The sequence below is a fragment of the Myotis myotis genome, unplaced genomic scaffold (assembly GCF_014108235.1).
Source record: "Myotis myotis isolate mMyoMyo1 unplaced genomic scaffold, mMyoMyo1.p scaffold_m19_p_17, whole genome shotgun sequence".
In the NCBI taxonomy this organism is placed as follows: domain Eukaryota; kingdom Metazoa; phylum Chordata; class Mammalia; order Chiroptera; family Vespertilionidae; genus Myotis; species Myotis myotis.
Window position 1 is genome coordinate 22,831,088 of NW_023416321.1, and position 25,494 is coordinate 22,856,581.

The 25,494-nt window shown below is 44.1% G+C and overlaps 1 protein-coding gene across 2 annotated transcripts in view; it reads left to right on the forward strand.

Moving 5' to 3' along the window:
- AATF (apoptosis antagonizing transcription factor) overlaps window positions 1-9,294 on the forward strand; it is an 88,684-nt gene extending 79,390 nt beyond the window's left edge. The window contains exon 11 of one of the 2 annotated variants that reach the window (XR_004972814.1): window positions 8,673-8,743. Coding sequence is in view for 1 of the 2 variants with exons in the window: in XM_036340340.1 (XP_036196233.1) it covers window positions 8,673-8,736 (64 nt within the window). In the remaining variant the exon portion in view is untranslated. Of the gene's footprint in view, window positions 1-8,672 lie in introns of both variants that reach the window. The other variant, XM_036340340.1, reaches the window with a different exon arrangement.
- The last annotated feature ends 16,200 nt before the right edge of the window (window positions 9,295-25,494 follow it).

The window sequence follows — 25,494 nt, forward strand, 5'->3', positions numbered from 1 at the left end:
AGTGCTCACTGCAAAGGGTCACGGCATTGCAGTCACTGCCTGTGTGCGTTTGCTGGGTACTTGCTCCTTTTATGTTTGAATCGGTGCTGGTTTTTTTAGTAAAATAACTCTAACTTATCACCAGAAGTAATAGAAGTCCTTGCTGGAACCCTGCAGGTTGACAGTAAATACCCTCACTAATTTCCATGTATTTTGACCCCCTAAAAGTAGAAGTTACACTGAGCTGAGAGATGTGGCATCTGCTGCCTCCTACCCCCCACGCCCCACCCCCCACCCCAGGCCCCTGCCTGGCAGCAGCCTTGATAGGGATACAAATGTAACTCCAGTGTCAGCGTCACCTCCGTGAGGTGGAGGAAGTGATTCACGTCTAAGCAGTGAAGCATTTCCTGCTCCCCCCTCCCCCCCATCGCTTTTAGCAGGAGCTGTTAGAGGGGCTGCTGTTTGAACAAGGAGCTTCATCTTCCTGAAGCCAGCAGTCACAAAACCGTAAACACAACACCGGCCAACTCTATTGCCAGGATCGCAGCGGCTTGACGTTAATATTAAACATCTCCAGCAAGGCAGAGAGCTGCAGCTCAGCCACAGAATAAAAATAAATAAAGTAAAGAGAAAACCCTGCTAAAAGCAGTGAGATGATTTGTCGTCTTTCCTTTGCGAGGCCATTTGTCTTCTCTCGCATCAGATCTGTTATAAAACAGTCAAACTGTGAAAGTGGAAATCATCTCAGGAATGTGGAATATTAATGTATAGGGAAGGAGGGATGTCCCCTTTGTCTAAAGAGCACTCCTCCCCCCCACCCCACCCTCAGGTTTTTGCAAATCCGATACCAAGGCAAACTATTTTTCTTTAAAAGAATTTGAGAGTCTTGAAGCTATTGGTAAGGATGATGGAAGTTTCAAGTATTTCTCTTCCTTTGTTCACTGGAGTGAATTTGTAAACTGACTTGGGAATCGGGAGGGAGCGTAAGTGAGGAGAAAACCTTACCAATTTACCGCTCCTTCTCTCCTCACCTTCTACACCCTTTCCTTCCCCTTCCTTTCCCCAGCCTTTCAGTTCCTTTGTTTGGGGCCTGAACCTGCTTCTTTGAACATTTATAAATCTTCCGTCTGTCTGATCTTTAGGAGACAGGCCAGAGGCCACACGTCACCATTGGTAATTTAAAGCTTTGGGGCTAAAAGCATTTGCAGAGGTTTGAAGGACCTAGTTCTGACCCAACCAAAAGAGAGAATTGGAACAGACCTAGAGTCTCTGTCAAGCGCTGGGAGGATGGTGATGACAGCAGACACACTAGGTAATTTATGGGCTCAGTTTGCTGGGAGCCTCACTGGTTGCCTGGTCCGATCAGAAGTGCGTTGTGTGCTGCCACCTTGTGGCAGATTGGGGAAGTCGCGGTTTGGCTGTTTTGGAGCTTCAGCCAGCGTCTGGAGATTTGCCCTGTATCCGTATTTAAGTAATTAGTGACAGATGGGCGTTCTCTAAGTCACTGCTACTTTGCTAGCTTGATCCTGTTAAGAAATAAGCTCCAGGTAAGAAAAGGTTGCTTTCTTTTCTATTCCCCTCATTTCTTTGTTTCTTTGTGTGTTTTGTTTTTTGGTATGAAATTATTATGAGATTTCAAAGAAAGAAGCCTGTGCTCCACCTTTTGTTGCTGGGGTAGGTTGGGAGGAGAGAAGGAGAGCTAAGAGCGGACCTTTCCGCTGCACTCAGGACTCTAAGTTGTCTACGCTCATAGTGTGTGCATGTCCTTCTGACCAGATGACACTACCTTCCCTGTAAGAGCTCTGTCTTGTCTTCTCTTCTCTTGGACCATCTTCCTAATAGTCCAGTCTTCGTGAGAGATGGATTCCAGTGTGTCCTGCTCCCATTCCTGCGACTGCATAGCTTTACCCTCTGCCATGCACCCGCAAGGAGCACTGGGCAGTTGCTTGCCATTTGGGTCTATGTATTTCCTTCTTCAGGTCATAGAAACATTTCTCAAACACCTCCCTCTCACCTGTAAAGTCACTGACACAGAGGAGCATGGGTCCGGTCAGAAGAAGCAGAGGAAGGAAAGATTAAGTGAAAGATTTTGTCAGGTGGTTGGGGTCAGGGTTGGGAGGATCCCTTCATTTGGTGGCATTAGCACATGCCCATGGTAATTGGCCAGTATCTTTTCTGTTGATGTTTGCAATGCTGGGAATATTGGTAGGCAGATCAGAAGAGAGAGGAAGCTCCGTGAAGGCAGGAGGAGGGTGTGCTGAGAACAAAGGAGGCCGCAGAGCCCTGCTCTGCGCTAATAACTAGGCTGCCCTAGGCGTGTCGGGACTGACTCAGAGGGTACAGGGGCCTTACTGCCCGCTCTTTGGCAAACTGGAGGGCTGAGAGGAGTTTGGTTAGGATGGCAAGAGAACTCCAACTTTGTCATAGCAGAAATGGAGTGAACTCTTTCTTTTTACCTAGAAAAGAACAGATTTAGTTAGGAGAAGACATCAAAAGTTGAAACACTGCCACAAGGAAGAACAGTCAGCCTTGTTCCTCTCCTGGCTCTGGAGGGACAGGGCCTGGTCACCAAACGGCTGAATCGGGGTCAGCGTGAGGTAGAATGCTTATGTGTCTCTCTGCATGGTACGGTTTGTCCTAGACAGACTCACTGGCTACAGTCACCTTCCCAACTCAGCACTGCCATCCACAGCCCTGGATCAGAGAAACGGGCACTCATCACACCTCTGCAACCCTCCAGAAGTCTTACAAAGTCAAACAGGCATCCAGATGTGATTTATGAATTTATTATATCTTTGTGTTAATCTCTGAGGTCAGAGACCGTGCACATTTATAAGCTTCCACAGCATTAATAAGTCAACCGTTTTCAAAGCACAACATGTATAAAAAGGCACACATTGTAACTTCAGTAATTTTTAAGAGCACATTTGCCATCAGCAATCACGCCGGTCATGGGTTTGTGTTCCTACTGCCTCAGTAGAATCCGGATTGGGTCGGGATTCCTCTAGATGTGAGCAGTGCTGGGATTGGAGCCCTTCCTCTCCCTCTCCCTTTGTGTGTTTCCTCATCCTTTGATTCTAGAATGTATGTCCAAGGGATTATGGTAAGCAGGAACAAACGCTGCACCACTTTTGTGTGCAGCACAGGGTCCTGAGTGTGCAGAGTGGGGAGGATTAGGAAGGAGTGGGGCACCAGGATGCATTCTGGGATGTGTCTTGTACATATAGGGAGACTACCTTCTCACCCCATTGAAGTAACAAATGAACAATTTCAAAATAATAAGGGCACATTATGTGTATAATTTTAAGCAGGAAAGCGGTGACATCGTCTCTCCTCTGGCACATTGGGAAGACTGTTCAGAACTCCTGCGTATAATACTTGCTCAGAGAATAGGAGGCACTTTGGGAAGTTGTACACGTTTCTTTAGGGAGCAGTGGCATTGCTGCTTTCCCTCCACCGGCCGCCTGCCTTTGGTCACAGGGACAGATGAGTACAGCTCGGGCATATCTTGGAGGTGCGGGGGTTTCTGGCCAGAGTCGGGGGAGTGTAGCATTCTGGGGGACAGCGGTCTGTTTTCCTCAGAATCCCAGATGCTGCAAGCTACTGACCTAGCAAATCCAAGCCCCACACAGATCCTCTGCAGGTTCAGTATCCTCTACAGTGTTTGCCCAGGTAACAGCGTGGAAGATGCTGGTCTGTGTTGCAGTCGGTGAGGAGGGACTGTGGAGCTGAAGGAAACATCGGGTGCGCACGTATGGGGCTGCATTATTACACACGGACACCACCGTCATCCAGGACAGTTTCAACCTCACCTGCACTAAAGCGGTCACATTTCACAGCCAAATAGACTATGCATACTTTAAGTCTCTTCAGGAGAATCACATATAAATAAGCGGAATCCTAACATGCACACACACACACACACACACACACTGTCTTTATGGAAAATGGCTGCTAATCCATGATCATTTTTCCCCCCAGAAACAGGTTTTATGATAATATAGTAAAAATATTAAATTAGAAAATGCCTTACTAAGGGTTATAAAACCTTACTACACTAGAGATAGGTAATTATCCCCTCTACAGCCTAAATGACAGTTTAAAAGAAATAAAAATGTTAGTGCTCATTACTTGCTTTTGTAGGTTGCAATAAAGGGTAAGTTAAATTTTAATTCAAGGAAGAGCCCCTGCTATCGACCTTCTACCTCAGGTCCAAGTCCTGTTAATTACTCTGCAGGTTATTCTCCTGCATGAGACCAACATTAATACATTTTCTACAGTGGACATTCCCACTGGCCATTGAGGCCAAGAGTGTGGGGGAAGGGGTTACAAAGGGGGAAGGCATTTCAGCTCAGTGATTCAACTCTTGATTCTTAATGTGGGAGAGAGCAGGAATTATGTATTAAAAAAACAACAAAAACAAAACAAGTTCATCATGCATAGCCTTAAGAGAACCTCCAGTATTAAAGTACAGCTGCCCAGAGAATCAGGTTAAGACGAGGTTAACCTGAGGATTGATAGCTGAGCTTGTGGCTAAATCCTGGTCAGTGGGGATGCTGCAGGCACATGTCCTTGCAGCAGAAGGCAGCCTGGCCCTCTGTCCCATGGTGGCTTTTTGGTACCTACTTTTATTTTTAGCTTTGTTTTCCTAGGGATGGGGCAGGGGGTGTGGACACATCCTGTTTCTTTTCAGATGCTTCTACCTTTCCCTATGCAGTGGCACCAGACTAGCACCTGTCTGGGTTTGGGGCAAAGCTCAGTGCACCCACATGTCAGTCTTCATCCTGGGGTGTGCAGAGACTTCCCCAGGGAAAGTACACACACAGTGTCCAGCGATCCAGGTGTGCACTCGTCCCTGAGCACATCTGTCTGTGAGTGCGCCTTTGCGCGGGCCTGGCCCAGCTGTCCTCTGCCCACCTGGCACCAGCCCACCTCGAGTCCCTCCTTGGTCTGACCTGGGAGGTTGCCCTGCAGTGGGCACCACACAAAAGGGACAGCTCAGACTATAGGTGCAGGGATTGAGAATGGCAGTGACTGAGGGCTAGGTAACAAGTCCCTGCAGGGCCTTTATTTTTAACAAAACTGCAGGAGAAGTTGATTGAGTTGTCAGCTGGTAGACCATTAAAACAGACTTTTGGTGGCAGATCACTATATGATTGGGGGGGGGGGCATATAATTCAGAAAGAATTAAAAGAAATGAGTGATGTTGCTCTAACAAAATTCTCCCATTCCCGCCTACTTGTTAATGTGACAGGGTCTCTCAGTACTTACAGCTACAAAACTACAAACAGGAACAGGGTCGATGCTGAACCCTCTCCTTCCAGCAATAGATAAATCTCAGTCATGGAGACATGAATGGAGGGGAAGCCTCTTCTGTGTCATCAAGAGATGCATTTCCAGTAATGTTTTACTTATTTATGTACATTAAGTTTCTACCAAAAGTATAATACACTTTGTTATATTGTTATTGTATACATGAATGTGTCCTAATAGTAATGATAACACAATCCAAAAATAATTTTTTTAAAATTAATTAGACCCTTACAGTCACAAGAAATTAAAATATTTTTATTTCAACTTTTTAAATTTCAAAAAATATTTCAATTTACATATTTATTTTTGTGGCCAAGAAATATGATAGGATGATCAATAAAAGACTTTCTTTTTTTTTTCTTCTTTTTTTTAAAAATATATTTTATTGATTTTTTACAGAGAGGAAGGGAGAGAGATAGAGTTAGAAACATCGATGAGAAAGAAACATCGATCAGCCGCCTCCTGCACATCTCCTACTGGGGATGTGCCCGCAACCCAGGTACATGCCCTTGACCGGAATCGAACCTGGGACCTTTCAGTCCGCAGGCCAACTCTCTATCCACTGAGCCAAACCGGTTTCGGCAATAAAAGACTTTCAAGCATAAAACAATTAGGACCAAAATCTCTAGGGAAAAGTCAAATGGAAATACACATTTAAAAAGAAAAATGCTGTAACATTTCCAAATTAAAGAGTTTGTTTATGTGTTATTTAAATGAGTGGTGATGGGTAGCAAATCAATGTGACATATAGATTCCATTGGGTATATTACAAAAGGGATGTGATTTTTATTTTAAAAATTAGTGTTCATAATATTCTGATAATTGTATCCTTTGTGATTATTAAATTTATAGAAACATTCATATGTAAACTTGAAAATGTATGAGGGTTTTGTCAAATTCTGTTGGGGTGTAGAAAAGCTGTTGGACCAGGGCCTGAGGCCCCACCGGTATTGGTCGGGGTCCGAAGGTGGGAGGGAGGCCCAGCCACGTGTAGCCTGTGCAAGGTCCAGGGGAAAGGAGGAGCTGGATCTTCATCCTGGTGGTGCTCCTGGACCTGGGGAGGGAGCCAAGGCTGGGGAGGGAAATGCGGAGGAGACCAGGAGGAGGGAGCAGAGAGGTCCGGTAGGAGCTGTCACATATTCCTGGTCAGAGATGGTAAGGCCTTGAGGAGCAGGGAGCTTGAGGTGCTTTGAAGGCACAAATGGTCCCTGATTGGTGGGTGAGGGAGACATGGAGTTGTAATTCCTTGGGGAGTTTTAGATTGGAATAACCCCTTGCTCATATTCTCCCTCTCTCTGTAAAAAGATTTTAAGAAACCAGAGCACTCCACTTTCCAAGTTGCTTTGCCATGAACAGCCTCGTCTGTTTGTCAGCTTTGCCCACCTGAGTGTGAACTGATGTTCGATCAAAACATGGGTTTCAGCATTGCATTCTCTGCCTGCCTCTCGAACCCTGCTGGGATGGTAACTGCTGCCCCAGCCCAGGTGCTTCTCTGTTGCCGTGGCGCTGAGTGGAAGCATTTGCTGGTGGTAATGATGGGTCGGATGTGGCAGGCTCGGGGAGGTGGGGAGGGTACTATTGCGAAGGCTGAATAGCATGTGCCTCTGCATTTCCCTCTTGTCCGATGCTGCAACCTTAAACTCACACTTTCCTATTTGTCATGGAGGCTCTCCCCTCCGTGCCACTTGATTTTTTGTGAAATGGCAGGAGAGACATGTACTTACTTTACTGGCAGACAGGCAGGCCATCGTGTGATGAGGGCAGCCTGATCAGGGTCTTGCTGTCGCTTCTGCGATGGAGCTGATGATTTGGAAGCAACTGGAAGTGAGGCTGCTGCCTCAAATTTGCATTTAGCATGAAGCTGCCTTCCACTTCCTAGGCAGGGGAGGCAGAAACAAAAGAGATGATGGAGCTCAGAATGAACCTGCCTCCTTTGTCTGGAGGCCTGGGCTGGTCCAGGGTTCAGGGTGAGGGTAGCAGCAAGTTCTTGCCCCGATTTCCTGCACCGGGATTGGAGAGCAACTGTTCTCTGGCCCGACTTTCCAGGTCTGCCCTTGTAGTGCTCAGAACCATAAGGTTAGTTGACATTCTCGGCTTCTGTGGTTTCTTTTTAAAGATTTTTTTCTTTTTAAAAAGCTTTAATATGCTATTTTTATTCCTGGATTTCCTAATTATAGACCTCTATTCCTACCACAACTATAGTGGGATAACTTAAAAAACGGACAAATACATTTTTATGTTAAAATCTTGCTGAACCAAGAAAGCTGTTTGAAGGGGGGTGGTTTTGGGGAGGGGGGGTTGTTTGCTTTATTTTGAAGGTCAGATTTGCTGATGACGATGACTCTCAGATAATAAAAGCACTTTTAAAAGCCTGTTTTCTTAACAAGAAGAACAAGCTACATTTGGGGTTAGATCTTGAAAGTATAGAACAGAGCAGGCACAGCTTTCTTCTGGGGCTGTTTACTCCCTGGCCGGGAGCCTTAGCCTGTGCCAACTCATCCCCCTTCCCTGAGAGTTAGTGGCCATGTATCCCCTGCCTCCATTGGCCATGTCCTCCACAGGCCACCTCCGTAGTGGATTTGACCTGTGTGGACCTTCGTGGTTCCTCTCTCTCTGCCCACAGGGGAAATTGTTCTGGAGTTTCTGCCATAAAGATAGGAGAGGTCCTCGTCTTTTTGAGACTTTCCAGGCCTTGACACATGACTGGCCGAATAGTTGTGTGTATGTTGTATTTTAAACAGAGGTTAGACATCATTTACTTTATTTCCAAAGACTCAAGACCTTGGCATGTTGTGGCTCTCATAACGTCAAATCCCAATTTTAGAAATAATAAATTAGGCAATCGAATTATTTATTAGATTGAGAATAGGGAAAGGGGGCAGGGGAGCGGGAAGCACCTTGGTCCTACTGAATGGCTGCACATGTGACAGTAATTGGAATCTAGTTCCTGGGTCATTTTCATTGTTTTTCAAGTACTGCCAAGTCCAAGAAAATGTATGAAAACTAAATTATATCCCTACATCCCATGTCTGATTGAATCTTCCTCATCGTGTGGCAGTCTCATACATCCTATTAAAATATTCAATCTTGTTTTCTTACTTGAAGAGCCTGTCTGTAAAGGGCAAACTTACAGAAAACTCATTCCCTGGAGATGGGGGATGCAGCCACACTGGACCGTTTACATATCTCACTATTCGATTGGCTTCTAGTTTCTCCCTCTCTTTGTATTTGTGAATAAGAGCTGTGGGATGCATTTTTAATAACCTGGCTGTGGTTTCAGTTCAACAAACGGATTGGGGTATTTCCCAGCTCCTTAGTTCTTTTTTTAACCTTGGAAAGTTAACCAATGTGTTAACCAATTTGTTTTGTTTATCTTCTAGGACAGAGTTATATCGATCTCTTTTTGGCCAACTCAACCCTCCAGAAGAAGGCCACGGGGATTGACAGCACCCATCTCTCTTTCTGCAAGGCCTTGAGGGTGGCCTCCAGCCTGGCAGCGCCTTGGCCAGGTCGGCTGCTCATCCAGCCCCAAGTGGAGGAACCCACTGGCCTCTGGGGTGGAGTGAGTAAGGGACTTCCTGCGAAGGTGCGCTGTTCAGAATATACGCCTAACCAAGTCCCAGGACGCCTGGAATCACCTGTCTCTGTCTATGGCACTTCCATGTGCAAAGCACCCTTCCCCCGTGTCCTTGAGCCGCCACAAATAAAGAGCGTTGTTATTGGCCATGTGGTTTCTTGAGCAGCACGAAGTGAGGTCTGATTTAGAGCTCTAGCAAATCATGTGCCTCTTACCACATAGAGCTTCACAGGAGGAATCATTTGGGGGGATGCTGCTTTCTGGGTGGACAATGTTTAGCAGTTGATTGTGGCTCTGAGGAGCAGGGAACCTCTGTTATGCCCTGGAGACTTTGTCACTTGGGAGTATTTGCCGATTTGTTGCTGAATACAAATCTCTGACTTGTTCTTTTTTTCCCACCCATAAAGATTCTTCCAGCGTCCTTTTCTATTCTCACCATTCCTAAATCACTTTATTGAGATCTGCTCTGGTGTAAATCTAGCAAGAGGAAATGATTCACTTGTTTTTCATCCAGAGGTCACAAGCTGGAAATTAAATCCCCATAAGGGGGATTTATTGGCCTGCTGTGGTCAATATGCAATGAAGATTATCTTGCATAAGTAATGTGTGCTGACCAGCGGACGACACTGACCATCTCCGTGCCTTGCCCAAATCTTTATTTAAAGCTACGGAGTTAGAGGAGAAATGTTGCATCCAGGCAACTGAGTGCAGTTGTCAATAACTAGTCATTGTTTTTAAAGTTGGATTTTCATGTGGTTTTAAAATGTCAAAACCAAGTGACAGATTTCTGTGTCCCTGAATCCCACGTATCATGGGCTTAGCGTCTGGGGACTGCGTGCCCAAAGGCTGGCCCCAGTGCAGTTGGTCCTGAGTGTAATTCACTTCCATTTCGTGTGAGCATCAGTGTCTGCTGAGCTCAGGATGGGGCACGTGGCGGGAGGAGGGTTTTTCCATCTCACATTAATTGGACCCTGGAATGTGGTGATTTGTTTTTCTTGTCTCAGTAGTTACCTCTTGGGCTTGACTATCAGGGAAATGTTTAATTTTCAATGTGTCTCCAGTTACCCAGGAGATCAATCAGCAGAAATAGGAGAGTTTCCCAACAACTACTCTCTTCAAAATGATCACTTTAAAAAATATAGGACATGCAAGCTTGTCTGTTTAGCCTGAGGATTCACGTGGGAACAGCCAGGAAGTGGCTCCTCATATTGGACTTCAGTGAGCTTCATGCTATAACCCACATTTCCTAAAAAGATAGAACCTTCGTCATCATCGCTCTATTTGGTGAAGAAAAAGATTTAAACAGATACTTCAAAATATTTGGAGTCCAACCTGTTTAATTAAAATGAATTAAAATCAGGAGAAATGAGAAAGAACGGACAGCATTTTCAGTAAAGAGAGGCTTGCGTTTAAAATTCAGAAGACCACCCTCCTTCCAGCCAAGAATAAATTGGAAACTATTTTAATTGACACGGATACTGCAATTCAGCTGTTACTAGAAAGACAGATTAGTTGATCGATTTGCATTTTAATAAAACTAATACTTTACATTTTGGTAGCTAATGCTGATTTTTAAATGAGTTGAAAATTGTTATCAGGAGTTTCAATCCAGAGCCCTTTCTCAGAGTTGACTGAAGCATTCCTCCCTTTTGTGTGGAGTTTGCTTATTTTCTTTTTGCCCAGCTGACTACTTCATGCATGACACTCAGAAACCACAGACCTTGAAGTCCTCCCAATACAGGGAGGTGGCAAGCCAGCGAGCTGGCCACAGTGGACATAGGCAGTGCCTACCCAGCCTAGGTTCGCACTCGAGACCGGCCTCCCTTCAGGATAGAGAAGAGAAGGCTGGTTGCTTGTCCTCATTTATTTTATGTTAAAAATTAGTTACAGAAGCCTGACCAGTGTGGCTCAGTGGTTGACTGTGCACCTATGAACCAGGAGGTTCTGGTTCAATTCCCACCCAGTCAGGGCACATACCTGGGTTGTGGGCTCAATCCCCAGTGTGAGCCGTGCAGTTGGCAGCCGATCAATGATTCTCTCTCATCATTGATCTTTCTCTCCCTCTCCTCTGAAATCAATAAAAATATTTTTTAAAAAATAATTATAGAGAAGTAGAAGGAACAAGTAGAAATAAGACTGGGCTATAATCCGCCACCCAGACACACCCACTTCTCGTTACTGACATTTAGTGCTTCACAGCCACTTCCCTGTGCAGGTGCCATTGCACCAGGGAACCCGTCTCCCCAAGCAGAGGGGGTGGGGGACTTGGTTTTTACTTTTGGACAGTTCAAAATGTTGTACTTACCCTTTAAAAACAATAAAAACAAAACACCCACACAGTCATGCACCATCTCCCCCTCCACCTAATACACACACAGCACCAATTGAGAACCAGTGGTACACAGTATATTCTGCATTTTAATATTAAGAGTACAGTAAAAGATTACTTTCATGTTTTTGCAGATATCACAAGTATTTTCATTGCTAACTAGTAATTTCATTTGGGGCATGTATCTTCAGTGCTTAACCAAATCCCCTGTTGTTGAGCATGTAAACTGTTCATTATTTGCTATTATGAATAATGTGACAGTTAAATATTTGAGCAAAAAGCTTATTTATTGTCTTTTAAAATTATTTTTCTTGGCATATATTTTTAGAAGTAAAGGGAAACAAGTGAAAGAATCTGAGTATTTTGAAGGCTCTTGGAACACATCACGGGGGTTTGTTCACGTCTCACTTGCTTTAGGCGGGGCTCAGAGGCAGAGTGGAGATTGGCCCCGGAGTCTGATCCTGGGGTTTATTTCTTGCTCCCCAGGGAACCCTTCAAACCAGCAGCATCCTCTGGGAGGATTAAAGAGCTACTGCCTGTAATGTGCTTTGGATGCTCCCATGAAAGATGGTGGATAAATAGAAAGCGACACCATATCTCCGCACCTCCGCATCCCCACCCCCCCCGCCCCCCCCCCCCCAGTCTTTTTTTCCCAGCTGCTAGATCCACTTTCTTCTCTGGCTTTCGTGCTCCTGGGGATCTTTCAGGAGGGTGTCCTTGCCTTGTGTGGGTGTGCCTTCCTGCAGCTGCTCTGTACTGTTTTGGGTGTGTAGCCATTCTCTCCAGAGTCACATCCAAGACCGCTTTTGCGCATCGTAGGGAAACCCTGGAAGCCAGCAGGGCACCAGGGCAGGCCACCGCCAGCCCATCCAGCAACAGACTCTGCATCCGTCTCCAGTTGAGAAAAGTAGGTTCTTCATGGACGTTGAGTTTCCTGGTCTCCACGTGCATTGCTAAGACCTCTCCGAGATGACTGCCTTTTCACCGCCTCATCCCAAAGGAGCTGAGTCCGAGGGCTCGGAATGAATCCAAATGTGGCGTTCGTCATAAGCCTTGGGACCAGGACATAGCAGTCACTCCCTATGTGGAGTGTGTTGATGCCAAGATCCTTGTCTGCCTGGGCTAGATTCGCAAACAAGGCAGCCACATGTCTCAGCAAAACTACAGACGGCAGAGGCAGTGTGTCCTGGAGGAGCCCGAGGCTGCCCTGCTGCTGACACCCTGACAGTCCCACCCTGTGCACTTGCATTTAACAAAGACAAGTACAGGGGGTCCTTGACTTACCAGTTTAATTCGTTCTGAGACCGAGCTCGTTAAGGAGCTCGTTAACTCAAATTACTCTGTCAACTCAATGCAAAAAATCAGTGGAGAGACAGCTAAGTATCTCAAAAAACTTGTTAGTCGTGACACTCGTAAGTTAAGGCCCCACTGTAAAGCAGCGAGCCTTGTCTAAAGCGAATGAACCTTATTTTCTGCACTTGAATTTGTTTTTACTTTTTAAATGTATGTATGTGTCTGTGTATTGGGGGCAACTGTGCTGAATAAATTAAGCTTGCCTTAGTCATTCTTTTTTAAAATATTATCTACCTTATTTTCTTTCCATCTTTTTTTACTTTCTCTGTCTTCATGACACTTCAAAGGTAATTGCCAGTAATTTGGTAAGTTCATTAACTAATTCTCTCTTAAGTCCAGGGGATCCATACCGCCCAGCTGCTGTGCATGCATCCATTCCTCCCACCACTCCTGATGAGTCATCGCCTGCCCTCGTCTGCAGAGGAGAGGGATGGCGAAGCTGCAGTGAGTCTGCCTGATCTAACTTTTGTTTTTCTTGTTTATCTATAGATTTCCTTTACCCTGCCTTTCTTGCCCATGGTTGGGGTCTGCCAATAGGGTCATTGCCCTGGCAGCATTTATATTCCTGAGAGGTTTGTTTGGTTTATTTCCCCTGGATGAGGGTTCTCAGTTCATTTGTTGAGGTCAAGGACACTGAATTCTCAGAAAAAAAAAACTTTAAAAGAACATTAAAAACAACAACAAAAAAAAGCAATCCCACATCACTGATAGGGTAGAAAAGAATATAAGGTCCCCAATAGACAATGACAGTAACACATAAAGATTCCTGCCGGCCCTCCTCCCACCCCATCTTCCCTTTTATGACTCAATTGGAAATAAGCTCAGTCTGCTTTGGGCCGGCAGGCTGCCCATCAAGTCACATGGGGCTGGCTGCTTCCTCCTCTCTAGTCTGCCCTCCCCAGGGTAAGTGGGGGCTGTATATATTTAGGGGCCATGTTACCCAATTCCTATAGAAACTTGGGGGCACATAGCTGGTTTTGGAATGGGCATATGTGATGTTTTGAACCCATGACAGATATGAATGAAAGATACACTGGGGAGAAATCTGGACTAGAAATAAAAATTGCTAGGGTGTGTCCTTGAGGAAGTCTTTTGACCTTTGGCCTCAGGGTCCTCACTGTAGTATGAGGGCCTACTAAGTTGGCTTCTAAGGACCTTCCTAATCTAAAGCTGCTGCTTCTAAGTAAAGGCAGCATGGTAGATTTGGGTTTAGCACAGGGGCCAGCATGTTTTTTCACATCCATTTATTCAAATATTGATTGATCTACTATGTGCCAAGCCCTGGTGGAGGCTTAGCAAAGGACTATCTTGGCAGGTCACACAGACGGGGGAGGGGGGTGCCTCTGCTCTCTTCTGTAGAGTTCTGCATTCTCTAGTTTGGGTCTGATTGAACCCATTGCACCCACTAGAGGTGCCTCTATTAATCCTGCTGGTCTTCCTGGAAGCCCAGGCTCTGAACCCTTTCTGGGCTTGGGATCAAGTTCCCAAGGTTTGGTTCTCCAAGGTGAGAGGTCAGCTTGGCCAGGGGCTCCTGGGCGCTTCTTCCTGGGCTCTGAAGTTGGCCTCTGCGTGCCCAGCCTCCGGGACTGCCAGGTGCATCCATGTGCAGGTGTGGCTGACACGCAGTGGGAAGCAGTCAGCCTGCTGCTCTGGTGTCTGCCTCCCCGCAAGAGGGCAGCTCTGAACCTGAGGGACTCCTTCATCCTGGAGGCCCGCTGCCTCCGCTCTCCTGTGGGTCCCTGGGAGCCAGGCGAAGCCTCCAACGCTAGAGCTTCCTGGGGTGCTGGGGCTAGATCCTATCACTGTGCCATCACCCCATCATACCTTGCATCTTTGGAGCTTTGCAACGTGGCCGGTGGCCTCTGTATTGATAGCTCAGGCCTATTTCCAAACCTTTTGCAAGTTACACTAAACGCCAAAATAAAAATGAGGACAATGATGAACGGAAGGGACGGGGAGGGCCCCAGCTTGGCCCAGGGCTGAGGGCACGGAGTCTTCACACTCCAGGTATGTGCAGGCCCCAGGGGAGCCCCGCCCTAGGCCGGAGAGGTGGCTGGGAGTGGGACCTTGGGAGCAGGAGGGTGTGAGGATCCAGTTTCCTGCCTGGGTCTCTCCTGAGGGACCAGGCTGGGAACTGACTCCCTGGTGCCATAAAATGATTTTCCAGTTTGACTCCTGTGTCCTTTAAAGTTGTAGCACACTGCGCTGGATTTTAAGAGCTAAATGTAAGGCTAATACGGAACACTTGAAGCGTGATAACTCCGGGTTCATATTGTTAGAGGAGATAAGCAGGAAGGAGCAGGTGCTTTTGAATTTACTTATCAGCCTTTCCGCAGGCTCCTGGGCCAATCACCCTCACCTGGGCGCTGTGATGTCCTGGGGGATCTTGGGAAAGGAGGCTGCCCCACGCCCTGGGGCCTCCATTTCATCCGCTCACCTCGCCAGTAAGGCCAGGCCTTTGTTCCCGGTGGGAGTGCGCCCAGGTGTGTGCGGGCGGCAGGGGGGCCCCCCACCGACGGGCGCCTCACTCTCGCCTTCCGCGGGAGCCCTGCAGAGAGTTTGTGTTTTAAGGTCACATCCTGATCTCGGCGAAGGAGGGTAAGAGGGGACGGACGTGAGCCCTAGTTCTCAGTTATATAATTAAGCCGAGATTTCCCTTCCTAGAGGAACAAAAAGAGGCCAAGGACAGACTAATTGAAACCTCAAGATTGCTTACCCCCCGAGTGGCCCGAGCAGGGGGCTGGGGCCGAGAGCCACCTCTGGCTGGGGAAGGGGTCCTGGCCCCGCACAGGCTGCCGTCCACCGAGGGGTGGAGGGGCGGGGAGTCTGTTAGGCATGGGCGCCGCCCCTCGGTTTTCTTTTCAAATAAGCCTTTGCTTCTCCCGCCCAGACAGGGAGGCCCACGCGAGAGCTGGCCGGCCGACACCTCCTGGGCTGGTCACTGCCCTCCTGTCGTCCCGCCCGCCCCTCAGCCCCGCAAACAGCACCGCGCAGCCCCGACGACGGGTCTCAAGGGGAGCTAGAAGGCCCGCCTCTCTACCAGGACGTCAGCCAGGCTCTTCTGAAGTCGCTCATTACCAGATAAGTGATGGTAAAATAGTGATGCGTTATTAATTGCAGATATGGTTGCCAATTAGAACGCAGGCGTGTGCGCTCTGTACCTGTTCATACAGTCGCTCCAGAGTGGAAGGGTTTTCTCGCCTCTCCTTCCTTCTCCCCACCCCCAGAAGAGAATTTCAACTTTAAGACAAACAACTTCATTTACAAGTGTGTCTCTAATTAGCTGCAGAATTAGGAAAGCTGAGTTTTCCCCCATAGATCGGCTGAACCCTCGAGGGAGACTGGTGGAATAGAGAGAATCGCATTTCCAATTATTTTGTTGAATTGCTAATTTAGTTATTGTGCCTGGTGTAATTGTGATGGGTATTGGGTGTGCAATTCAATTTGTTTTAAATATTTGTGGGAAGGCTGATCAGTAATGGAGCTGACCTATTTTGTGGCCCAAATTGAAGGGGAAAAAAGGCTAAAACACAACAGCCACAAAGATATAGTTTGTTTCCATTTTTATTTTGATCTCTCTCATCCCTCTTAAGACCACGGATGCAACAAAAGGATTAAATTAAAAGATGACAGCACTTTGATCTTCTCCCTTTGAAAGCTTAACTGTCCTTGGTAGTTTAATATGCAGATATGTTAGGGCACAGCTGTAGATGCATTGCTGGAGTCCAGCAGCTCCCGCCTCCGAGATTGCAATTCTCTGCGTGCCTCCAGGTGGTTTGGGAGTTTGACTTTTAAGAACAGGCACTCCTCGGAGGGACTGCGGGTTTGGTTCCAGACTACCACAATGAAGTGAGTGTTGCAATAAAATGAGTCAAAATCTTTTCGCTGGTGGAGGGTCTTGTCTTCTTGGTTCATAAAAAAACGCAACACCTGTGAAGCACAATAAAACGAGGCGAGCCTGTGGTGCATAAAGTAGTGGATGGGGTGCCTGCAGCAAATACTGGGAAGGCATTTGAGCTACTGGGCCGAGCCTGGTGCCTGGCAAGGAAGACACCTCCCCCTTGGTAGACCGAGTGCAGGGTCCCATCCGGTGGTGTTGGCACAGTCCTTGCCCCAGGTAGGCCCTGCTGCTGCCTGGTTGAACCTGGGCGGTTGTGAGGAGGGTGAGATGTGAGGTTCCCTCCTGCTGGTGGTGACTCCAGGTGAGCTCCTGATGGCCGAGTTGGAACTTCCCTCTTCAGGGCTTCCCCATCTCCCCACCACTCCACCAGGGTCTGGACCAGAGGGAGGATCTGTGTCTAATATAGTTTACCCGCCTGTTGGGTGCTGAGCAAATCGATCCTTTCTGGGCCTGGAGCAAGGCTTTGGCTTGTAGGAAAGAGCAGCTGATAGGGCTCTGCTGGGACTTGAGGCCACAAACAGGATGGGACTCCAAAGCAGGAGCTCTCTGCCTCGGCTATTGTGAAGTTGGTGTGGAGTACCACGTCCTGTTCCGCAGGGTTGTTGCAGGTGACTGGAGCCCCTGACCCTCAGCGCCATCCTGCCAGCCGCTCCTACATCCTCGGCTTTCTCAGACACAGGGTAGGGCTTGGTTGAGCCAGATCAGAGGATGGCAGACCAGAGTACATTTTGAGGATCATTAATAATAAAATGGGTAATAGAATCAGCTTTGATCCTGAAAGGATCACTTTGTAAGTCAATTAACTTAGGAAGGTGCCAGGGTCCATTTCTGCACTTAACTGATGAATGAAGTTTAACTTTGTTGTTCCTATATGAGAGCTCACCAGGGCCCACGGAAGGCTGCAGACACGGGTGGTCTTGCTTCTCTCCAAACAAGCATTTCTGGAGGAACCAAGGAGAAGACCTAGTGGATACAGCTGCGGATCTGAGGCTCTGGATCCCGAGGGTGGGCAGACAGGAAGACAGTCCTTGCCCAAGCAATGCCATGAGCTAAAAATAAGCCACTACAGGGAGTCTGGAAGTCTCTGGGGGAGAGCGGGGGTGGTGGTGGGGGAGAACGAGTTTGTGGAAACAGGTGCCAAGGCAGGAGGGCAGGCTGTGGGTGTTGGGGGTCAGGTTAGTGCACCCCTCCCCCTTACTGGTTATATAGTTTTTACAGCCTTGATATGGAGGTGTAATTTACATCTATAAAGTTCATCCATTGTGAGTGTACAATTCAGTGATTTTCAGTAAATTTGTAGAGTTGTGCTACCATCAACGCATTCATCACTTTTAGAGCATTTCCATCCAAAGTAACTGTGCTGGTTTGCAGTCCATCCTCGGTTCCATGCCTGCGCCAGGCAGTCGTATGTTTGGGTTCCGTAGCTGTCGATTGGTCTTTTCTGAATGTTTCCTATAAAAAGGATCGTAGAATATGTAGTCTTTGTGTCTGGCTTCCTTCCCTTAGCATGAGGTTCATCCATGTCATGGAATGTCGGTAGTTTATTTCTTTTTATTGCTGACTAGTATCCGTTGTATGGCCACACCACATTTTGTTCGCCTATTGATGAACATTTGGATTATTGTTAATCCCAAGGCTTTGTGGAACATGTTTTTATTTCTCTAGCCGTGGGATTGCTGGGTTATATGGTAAGTTTAAGTTTTTAAGAAACTGTCCAACTGTTTTCCAAGTGGCTGCACCACTGTGCATGCCCACCAGCAATCGCTGAGGTTCCAGTTGCTCCACATCCCTGTTAATACTACTTGTTGTCGCCTATCTTATGATTATAGCCATTCTAGGACACAGTGGGCTATCATTGTGGCTTTCAATTCTGTTTCCCCAATGACTAATGGTGTAGAACAGCTTTGTATGTGTTTATTCATAAATTTACCTTATTTGGCAAAATGTTTATTCAAGTCTTTTGCTCATTTTTAATTGAGTTGCTTGTCTTATTATGCTGTAAGATTTATTTGTATATTCTAAATACAAATCCTTTATCAGATATGTGATTTTCTCCCATTCTGTGGCTTGTCTTTTCATTCTCTTATGCTATCTTTTGAATCACAAATGTTTTTAATTTCGCTGGTCTCATTTATCAATTTGTTTCCTTTTATGGATTGTGTTTTTTGGTGTCAGATCTAAGAAATCTTTGCCCAACTCAAGGTCACAAAGATTTTTGTCCTGTGTTTTCCTCCAGAAGTTTTATAACTTTAATGCTTATATTTAGGTCTATAATCCATTTTGAGTTAATTTTTGGATATGGTGCAAGGGTGTAAAAACATAATTTTGCATATGTATGTCAATTGTTCCAGTACCTTTTATTGAAAAGACTATTTCCCTGCATTGGATTGCCTTGACTTCTTTGTTGAAAATCAGTTGACCATAAATGAAAATTTATTTCTAGACTCTTAATTTTGTTCCATTCATTTTGCCTATTTTTACACTAGTTAAAGTTTTGAAATTGGATAGTCTAAGCCCTCTAAATTTTTATCAGAATTGTTTTGCTTATTCTGGGTCTTTGCATTTCCATATAAATTTTAGGATAAATTTAATTTCTATAAAAATGCCTGCTTGGGTTTTGATAAGGCTTACATTGAATCTATACATCAGTGTAGGGAGAACAGCATCTTGACAACATTGAGTCTTCCAATCCATGAGCATGGAACATATCTTCACTTATTTATATTCAATTTCTCTCAGCAGTGTTTTGTAATTTTCAGTGTTCAAATCTTGCACTTCTTTTGTTCAATTTATAAGTATTTTTGTTGTTTTCTTGATGCTACTGTCAGTGAAATGCTTTCTTAATTTCATTTTTGGATTGCTCCTTGCTATTATAAAAAATACAATTGATTTTTTTGTACATTGATATTGTACCCTCACACAGAATCATGTCATCTATGACTAAAGACAGTTTTTAACCTTTCTTTCCAATCTACACTTACAATTTTTTAAATATATTTTTATTGATTTCAGAGAGGAAGGGAGAGGGAGAGAGAGATAGAAACATCAATGATGAGAGAGAATCATTGATCGCCTGCCCCCTGCATGCCCCCTACTGGGAATTGAGCCTGCAACCTGGGCATGTGCCCTGACTGGGAATCGAACCAGAAACTCCTGATTCATAGGTCGATGCTCAACCACTGAGCCATGCTGGCCAGGCTATTTTTTATTTATTTTTTTAGTCTGTTGCACTGGCTAGAACCTCCAATATGATGTTGAGTAGAAGTGGAAAGAGTCAACATTCTTGCCTTATTCCTGATATTAGGAGAAAAAGCATTTACTCTTGCACCATTAAGTATGATGTCAGTGAGGTTTGTCATAGATGCCCTTTATCAAGTTGAGGATATTCCTTTCTCATCAGTTTGCTGAGTGCTTTTATCTGGAATGGATGCTGAATTTTTTATCAAGTGCTTTTCTGAGATGATCATGTGGTTTTTGTCCCTTATTCTATTAATATGGTGTATTACATTAATTGACTTGGATGTTTAACTTTGCACTCCTGGAATAAATGTCACCTAGCTATGGTGTCTAATATTTTTATATGTTGCTAGTTTGGTTCACTAATATTCACTAAGGATTTTTGTGTCTCTCTTCATGAGGGATATTGGTCTCTAGTTTTCTTACGATGTTTTTGTTTGGCTTTGGTATCAAGATAATACTAGCTCATAGAATAAATTGGACAATGTTTCTCTAATGTTTTCGGAGTTAGTGAAAGATTGGTATTTCTTTAAATACTCGATAGAGAACTCACCAGTGATGCCTTCCAGGACTGACTGGGCTTTTCTTTGTGGGAATATTTTTAATTAATAATTTAATTTCTTATAGGTCTATTCAGATTTTCTATTTCTTAAGTCAGTTTTGGTAAATTTGTGTCTTTCTAGGAATTTGTTCACTTTATCTAAGTTGTCTAATTTGTTGGTATGAAGTTGTTTATAATTATTTCTTTATAATCCATTTAATTTCATTAGGGTCACTAGCACTGTTTTTTGTTTTTTATATATATATTTTTAAATTTTTTAAAATTAAATCTTTATTGCTCAGATTATTACATTTGTTCCTCTTTTTCCCCCCCATAACTCCCCTCTTCCCAGTTCCTGCCCCACCCTCCGCCCTCACTCCCCACCCACTGTCCTCATCCATAGGTGCACGATTTTTGTCCAGTCTCTTCCCGCATCTCCCACACCCCTTTCCCCCCCAAGAATAGTCAGTCCATTCCCTTTCTATGTCCCTGATTCTATTATGATCACCAGTTCATTCTGTTCATCAGATTATTTATTCACTTGATTCTTAGATTCACTTGTTGATAGATGCATGTTTGTTGTTCATAATTTGTATCTTTACCTTTTTCTTCTTCTTCCTCTTCTTAAAGGATACCTTTCAGCATTTCATATAATCCTGGTTTGGTGGTGATGAACTCCTTTAGCTTTTCATTATCTGTGAAGCTCTTTATCTGACCTTCAATTCTGAATGATAGCTTTGCTGGATAAAGTAATCTTGGTTGTAGGTTCTTGGTATTCATCACTTTGAATATTTCTTGCCATTCCCTTCTGGCCTGCAAAGTTTCTGTTGAGAAATCAGCTGACAGTCGTATGGGTACTCCCTTGTAGGTAACTGAGTTTCTTTCTCTTGCTGCTCTTAAGAGTCTCTCTTTGTCTTTTGCTCTTGGCATTTTAATTATGATGTGTCTTGGTGTGGTCCTCTTCGGATTCCTTTTGTTTGGGGTTCTCCGTGCTTCCTGGACTTGTAAGTCTATTTCTTTCACCAGGTAGGGGAAGTTTTCTGTCATTATTTCTTCAAATAGGTTTTCAATATCTTGCTCTCTCTCATCTTCTGGCACCCCTATAATTCTGATGTTGGTACGCTTGAAGCTGTCCCAGAGGCTCCTTACACTATCTTCATATTTTCGGATTCTTTTTTCATTTTGCTTTTCCAGTTGGGTGTTTTTTGCTTCTTCGCGTTTCGAATCTTTGACTTGATTCTTGCGCTCCTCTGGTCTGCTGTTGGGTGTCTGTATAATATTCTTTATTTCAGTCAGTGTATGCTTAATTTCTAGTTGGTTCTTTATCACAACATCGAGGGTCTCATTAGATTTCTTGAGGATCTCACTACATTTATCGGCGGTCTCACCAGTCTTTTCGAGGGCCTTACTAAGTTTATCGGCAGCTTCTAGACAGTTCTTGAGAGACCTTAAAAGTGTGGTTTTGAGCTCTATATCTTCCATTTCTGACATTTGCGTCCTGTTTCTTTGTCTCCGAATTTTTTTATCTTTTCTTGGTGCACTCCCTAGTGGTCTTTGTGCGCAGTCTTGTTGTAGTTAAGCCTTGATTGTTGTCGGCAATACCAGGGGTGATTTGACCTTCAGGCTAACTGGCTATGAGAGTCTGTTTTTTATATTTTATTAGTTACCTCTCTAATCTTTATTTTTTCCTAAATGCTGCTTGCATTGGGTTCAGTTTATTCTCCTTTTTTTTTTTTTTTCATTTTCTTAAGATGAAAGTTTAAGTTATTGATCCAGACCTGTTATTGTTGAATTGTCTATTTCTTCTTCTATTTACGTCTGTCAATTTTTTGCTTTATGTATTTTGAGGCTCTGCTTTTAGGTGTCCATGCATAGTTATTATAGCTTCTGAGAAATGGATGCTTTAATCATTATAAATGTTCCGCTTTGTCTCTAGTGATATTTATCTTAATGTATAGTTTCCCAATATTAACATAGCCATCCAGTTCTCTTATGGTTACTGTTTACATGGTATATAGTTTTTTTGTAAGTTTACTTTTAACCTACTTGTGTTTTTTAATCTGAGTGTGTTTCTGGCAGACAGCACAGAGTTGGATTTGTTTTTTATCCAGTCTGGCAGTCTCTGCTTTTTTATTGCAGTGTTTAGCCCTTTCTAATTTAATGTAATTATTGATAAGACTTTTGTCCATTTGTTCCTTTACTGCCTGCCTTCTTTTGTATTAAATAATATGCCATTTAATTCTATTGTTGTTGAATTACTATATACTTATTTTAAAAACACAAAATCTATCATAACCATTCTCAAGTGTACAGCTCAGTCGTGTTCACTACCCTGTAGTCCCATTGTTGAGCAGCAGATTTCAGAACTTCTTCATTTTGGAAAACTGAAACTCTATCCTCATTAAGCAACACTTCCTATTTCCCCCTTCCCCAGCCTCTGGTAATCACCATTCTACATTTTCCCCCATGAATTTAACTACTTTAGATATCTCTGATAAATGGAATCATACAGTATTTGTCTTGTGTCTTGCTTATTTCACTAAGCCTGATGTGCAATGGTTCACCCAAGTTGTAGCATGTAACAGGATTTCTTTCCGTGTAAGGCTGAATAATATTCCACTGCATGTATAGGTCACATTTTGTTTATCCACTCATCAGTTAATGAACATTTGGGTTGCTTCCACATCTTGACTATTGTGAATAATGCTGCTATGAATATGGGTGTGCAAATATCTCTTCAAAACCCTGCTTTCAATTCTTTTGATATATATCTTGACTTGGGATTGTTGGATCATATGGTAGTTCTATTTTTAATTCTTCTGAGGACCTGCCATACTGTTTTCCAGTGTCTATACCATTTTACAATCTCACCATTGTGCACAGGGGTTCTAATTTCTCTACATCCTTGCAAACACAATTTTCTGGGTGGGGTGTGTGTGTGTGTGTGTGTGTGTTTAAATGAAAGTTTATTTAGAAAAAGTGAGCCAGGTGGGCTGCATGGGCTCAGGAAATAAGTTACAGAGGCAAAAGAAGGGTCGTTGGAACTTAGGAGAGAGAGCACAAAGGTATGCACCTTGAGGGAAGAAGAGGGGAAAAGGTGAGAATGTGCTCCAGAGAGAGAAGCCATCCTAATGGATGTGTGGTGATCTCTCACTGAAGTTGATTTACATTTCTCTAATGCTTAGTGATGTTGAGCATCTTTTCATGTTTGTTGGTCATCTACTAGTCCTATCTAATAATAGACAAACATGGTAATTGACCATACCTTTGCTACACCTCCCATTGGCTAATCAGCAAGATATGCAAATTAACCTCCGACAAAGATGGCGGTTAATTTGCATACGTAGGCACGAAGTGGCGGAGCGAAGGCTTGAAGGCGGCTCCGGCCGGAGCGAAGGCCTGGGTCCCAGGTGCCGGAGGAAAACCGGTGCCGGCAGCCAGGGGAAGGGAAGGCCTATTGCACAAATCTTTTCATGCAACAGGCCTCTAGTATATATATAAAAGCCTAAATGACCATCCGGCTGGCCGGTAGCTATGACGCACACTGACCATCAGGGGGCAGATGCTCAACACAGGAGTGGAACCACAGGCATGGAAACATGGAACAAACTGATGAATCTCAGAGGGAAGAGGGGAGGAGGGAGAGCGGGAAGAAATTAATCAAAGATCTTATATGCATACTAGAGGCCCAGTGCACGGATTTGTGCACCGGTGGGGTCCCTCAGCCTGGCCTGTGGGGATTGGGCCGAAACTGGCTCTCCAACATCCCCCGAGGGGTCCCAGATTGTGAGAGGGTGCAGACCAGGCCGATGGACCCCACTGGTGCACAAATTCGTGCACCGGACCTCTAGTTTGTATATAATCTTCAGAGAATGTCTATTCAAGTCATATGCCCATTTTGAAATCTAGTTATTTGGGTTTTCTGTTAAATTGTAGAAATTATTTATATATTTTGCATACTGTCCCTTATTTGATATATGATTTGTATTAACTATATATTTTAAAGTTATTTTCTTAGTGGTGGTTCTAGGGATTACATTACAATGTATGAGGTGAATACTAACAATTCTGGTGAAATAAAAATTTGGTTCTAATGTAGTTTGGTTTTTCTTCCCCTTTCTTTATGTGATTATCACGCTACATTTATATTTGTTATAAACCCAAAATGCAGAGATAATTATTCTTTGAAATCTTATGTATTTCACAAAATTAATGAGAACATACACAGTCTTTTTACTTATATTTACCTTTTCAAATGACTCTTATCTTTGTGTAGATTCAGATTACTATCTGGAATCATTTCTTGTCAGCCTACATAATTGCCTTTAATACTTCTTGTAAGGCAAGTCTTTTAACAATGTACTCTTGAAGTCTTTTTTCTGGGAATGTCTTTATTTCATCTTTGTTTTAAGGATAGTTTTGCTGTTACTTGTTTTATTGTTTCTTTATATGCAATGAGTTGTTTTTCTCTAGCTTCTTTCAATATTTTCTCTTTTGTCTCTCAACAAGTTGGCTATGGTAGAAATCTAGGTATATATCTTTTTGCGTTTATATCCTTGGGGTTTATTGCGCTTCTTAGATCTGCAGTTGTTTTCCATTAATATTTGGGAAGCTTTCAGCCACTATTTTTTCAAATATTTTTCTCTGCCCCTTTCTCTGTCTTCTCTGCTCTGGCATTCCCATTACACATAAATTAGCTCACCTGATATCTGTTGCATGGGTCACTGAGGCTGTGTTCATTTTTCAGTCATTCTCTGTTTTTCACACTGGATAATTTCTGTTGCTCTATTTGCAAGTTCACAGGTTCTTTCTTTCTTTCCTTTCTTCCTTTCTTTCTCTCTCTCTCTCTCTCTCTCTCTCTCTCTCTCTCCCTCCCTCCCTCCCTCCCTCCCTCCCTCCCTCTCTTTCTTTCCTTCTTCCCTTCCCTTTCTTCCTTTCTTTCTTTCTTTCCTTTCTTTCTTTCCTTCCTTCCTTTCTTTCTCTCTTCTCTCTCTCTTTCTTTCTTTCTCTCTTTCTCCCTTTCTCTCTCTCTTTCTTTCTTTCTTTCTTTCTTTCTTTCTTTCTTTCTTTCTTTCTTTCTTTCTTCTGCTTTCTTGAATCTGTTGAGTTCCTCTAGTTAATTTTTTAAAAATTTGCTATCATACTTTTCAACTCTAGAATATTTATTGTGGTAAAATATACATAACATAAACTTTACCATTTTAATGTTTTTTAAGTGTACAGTTCAATGGCATTAAGTACATTTATGTTGTTCTGACACCATC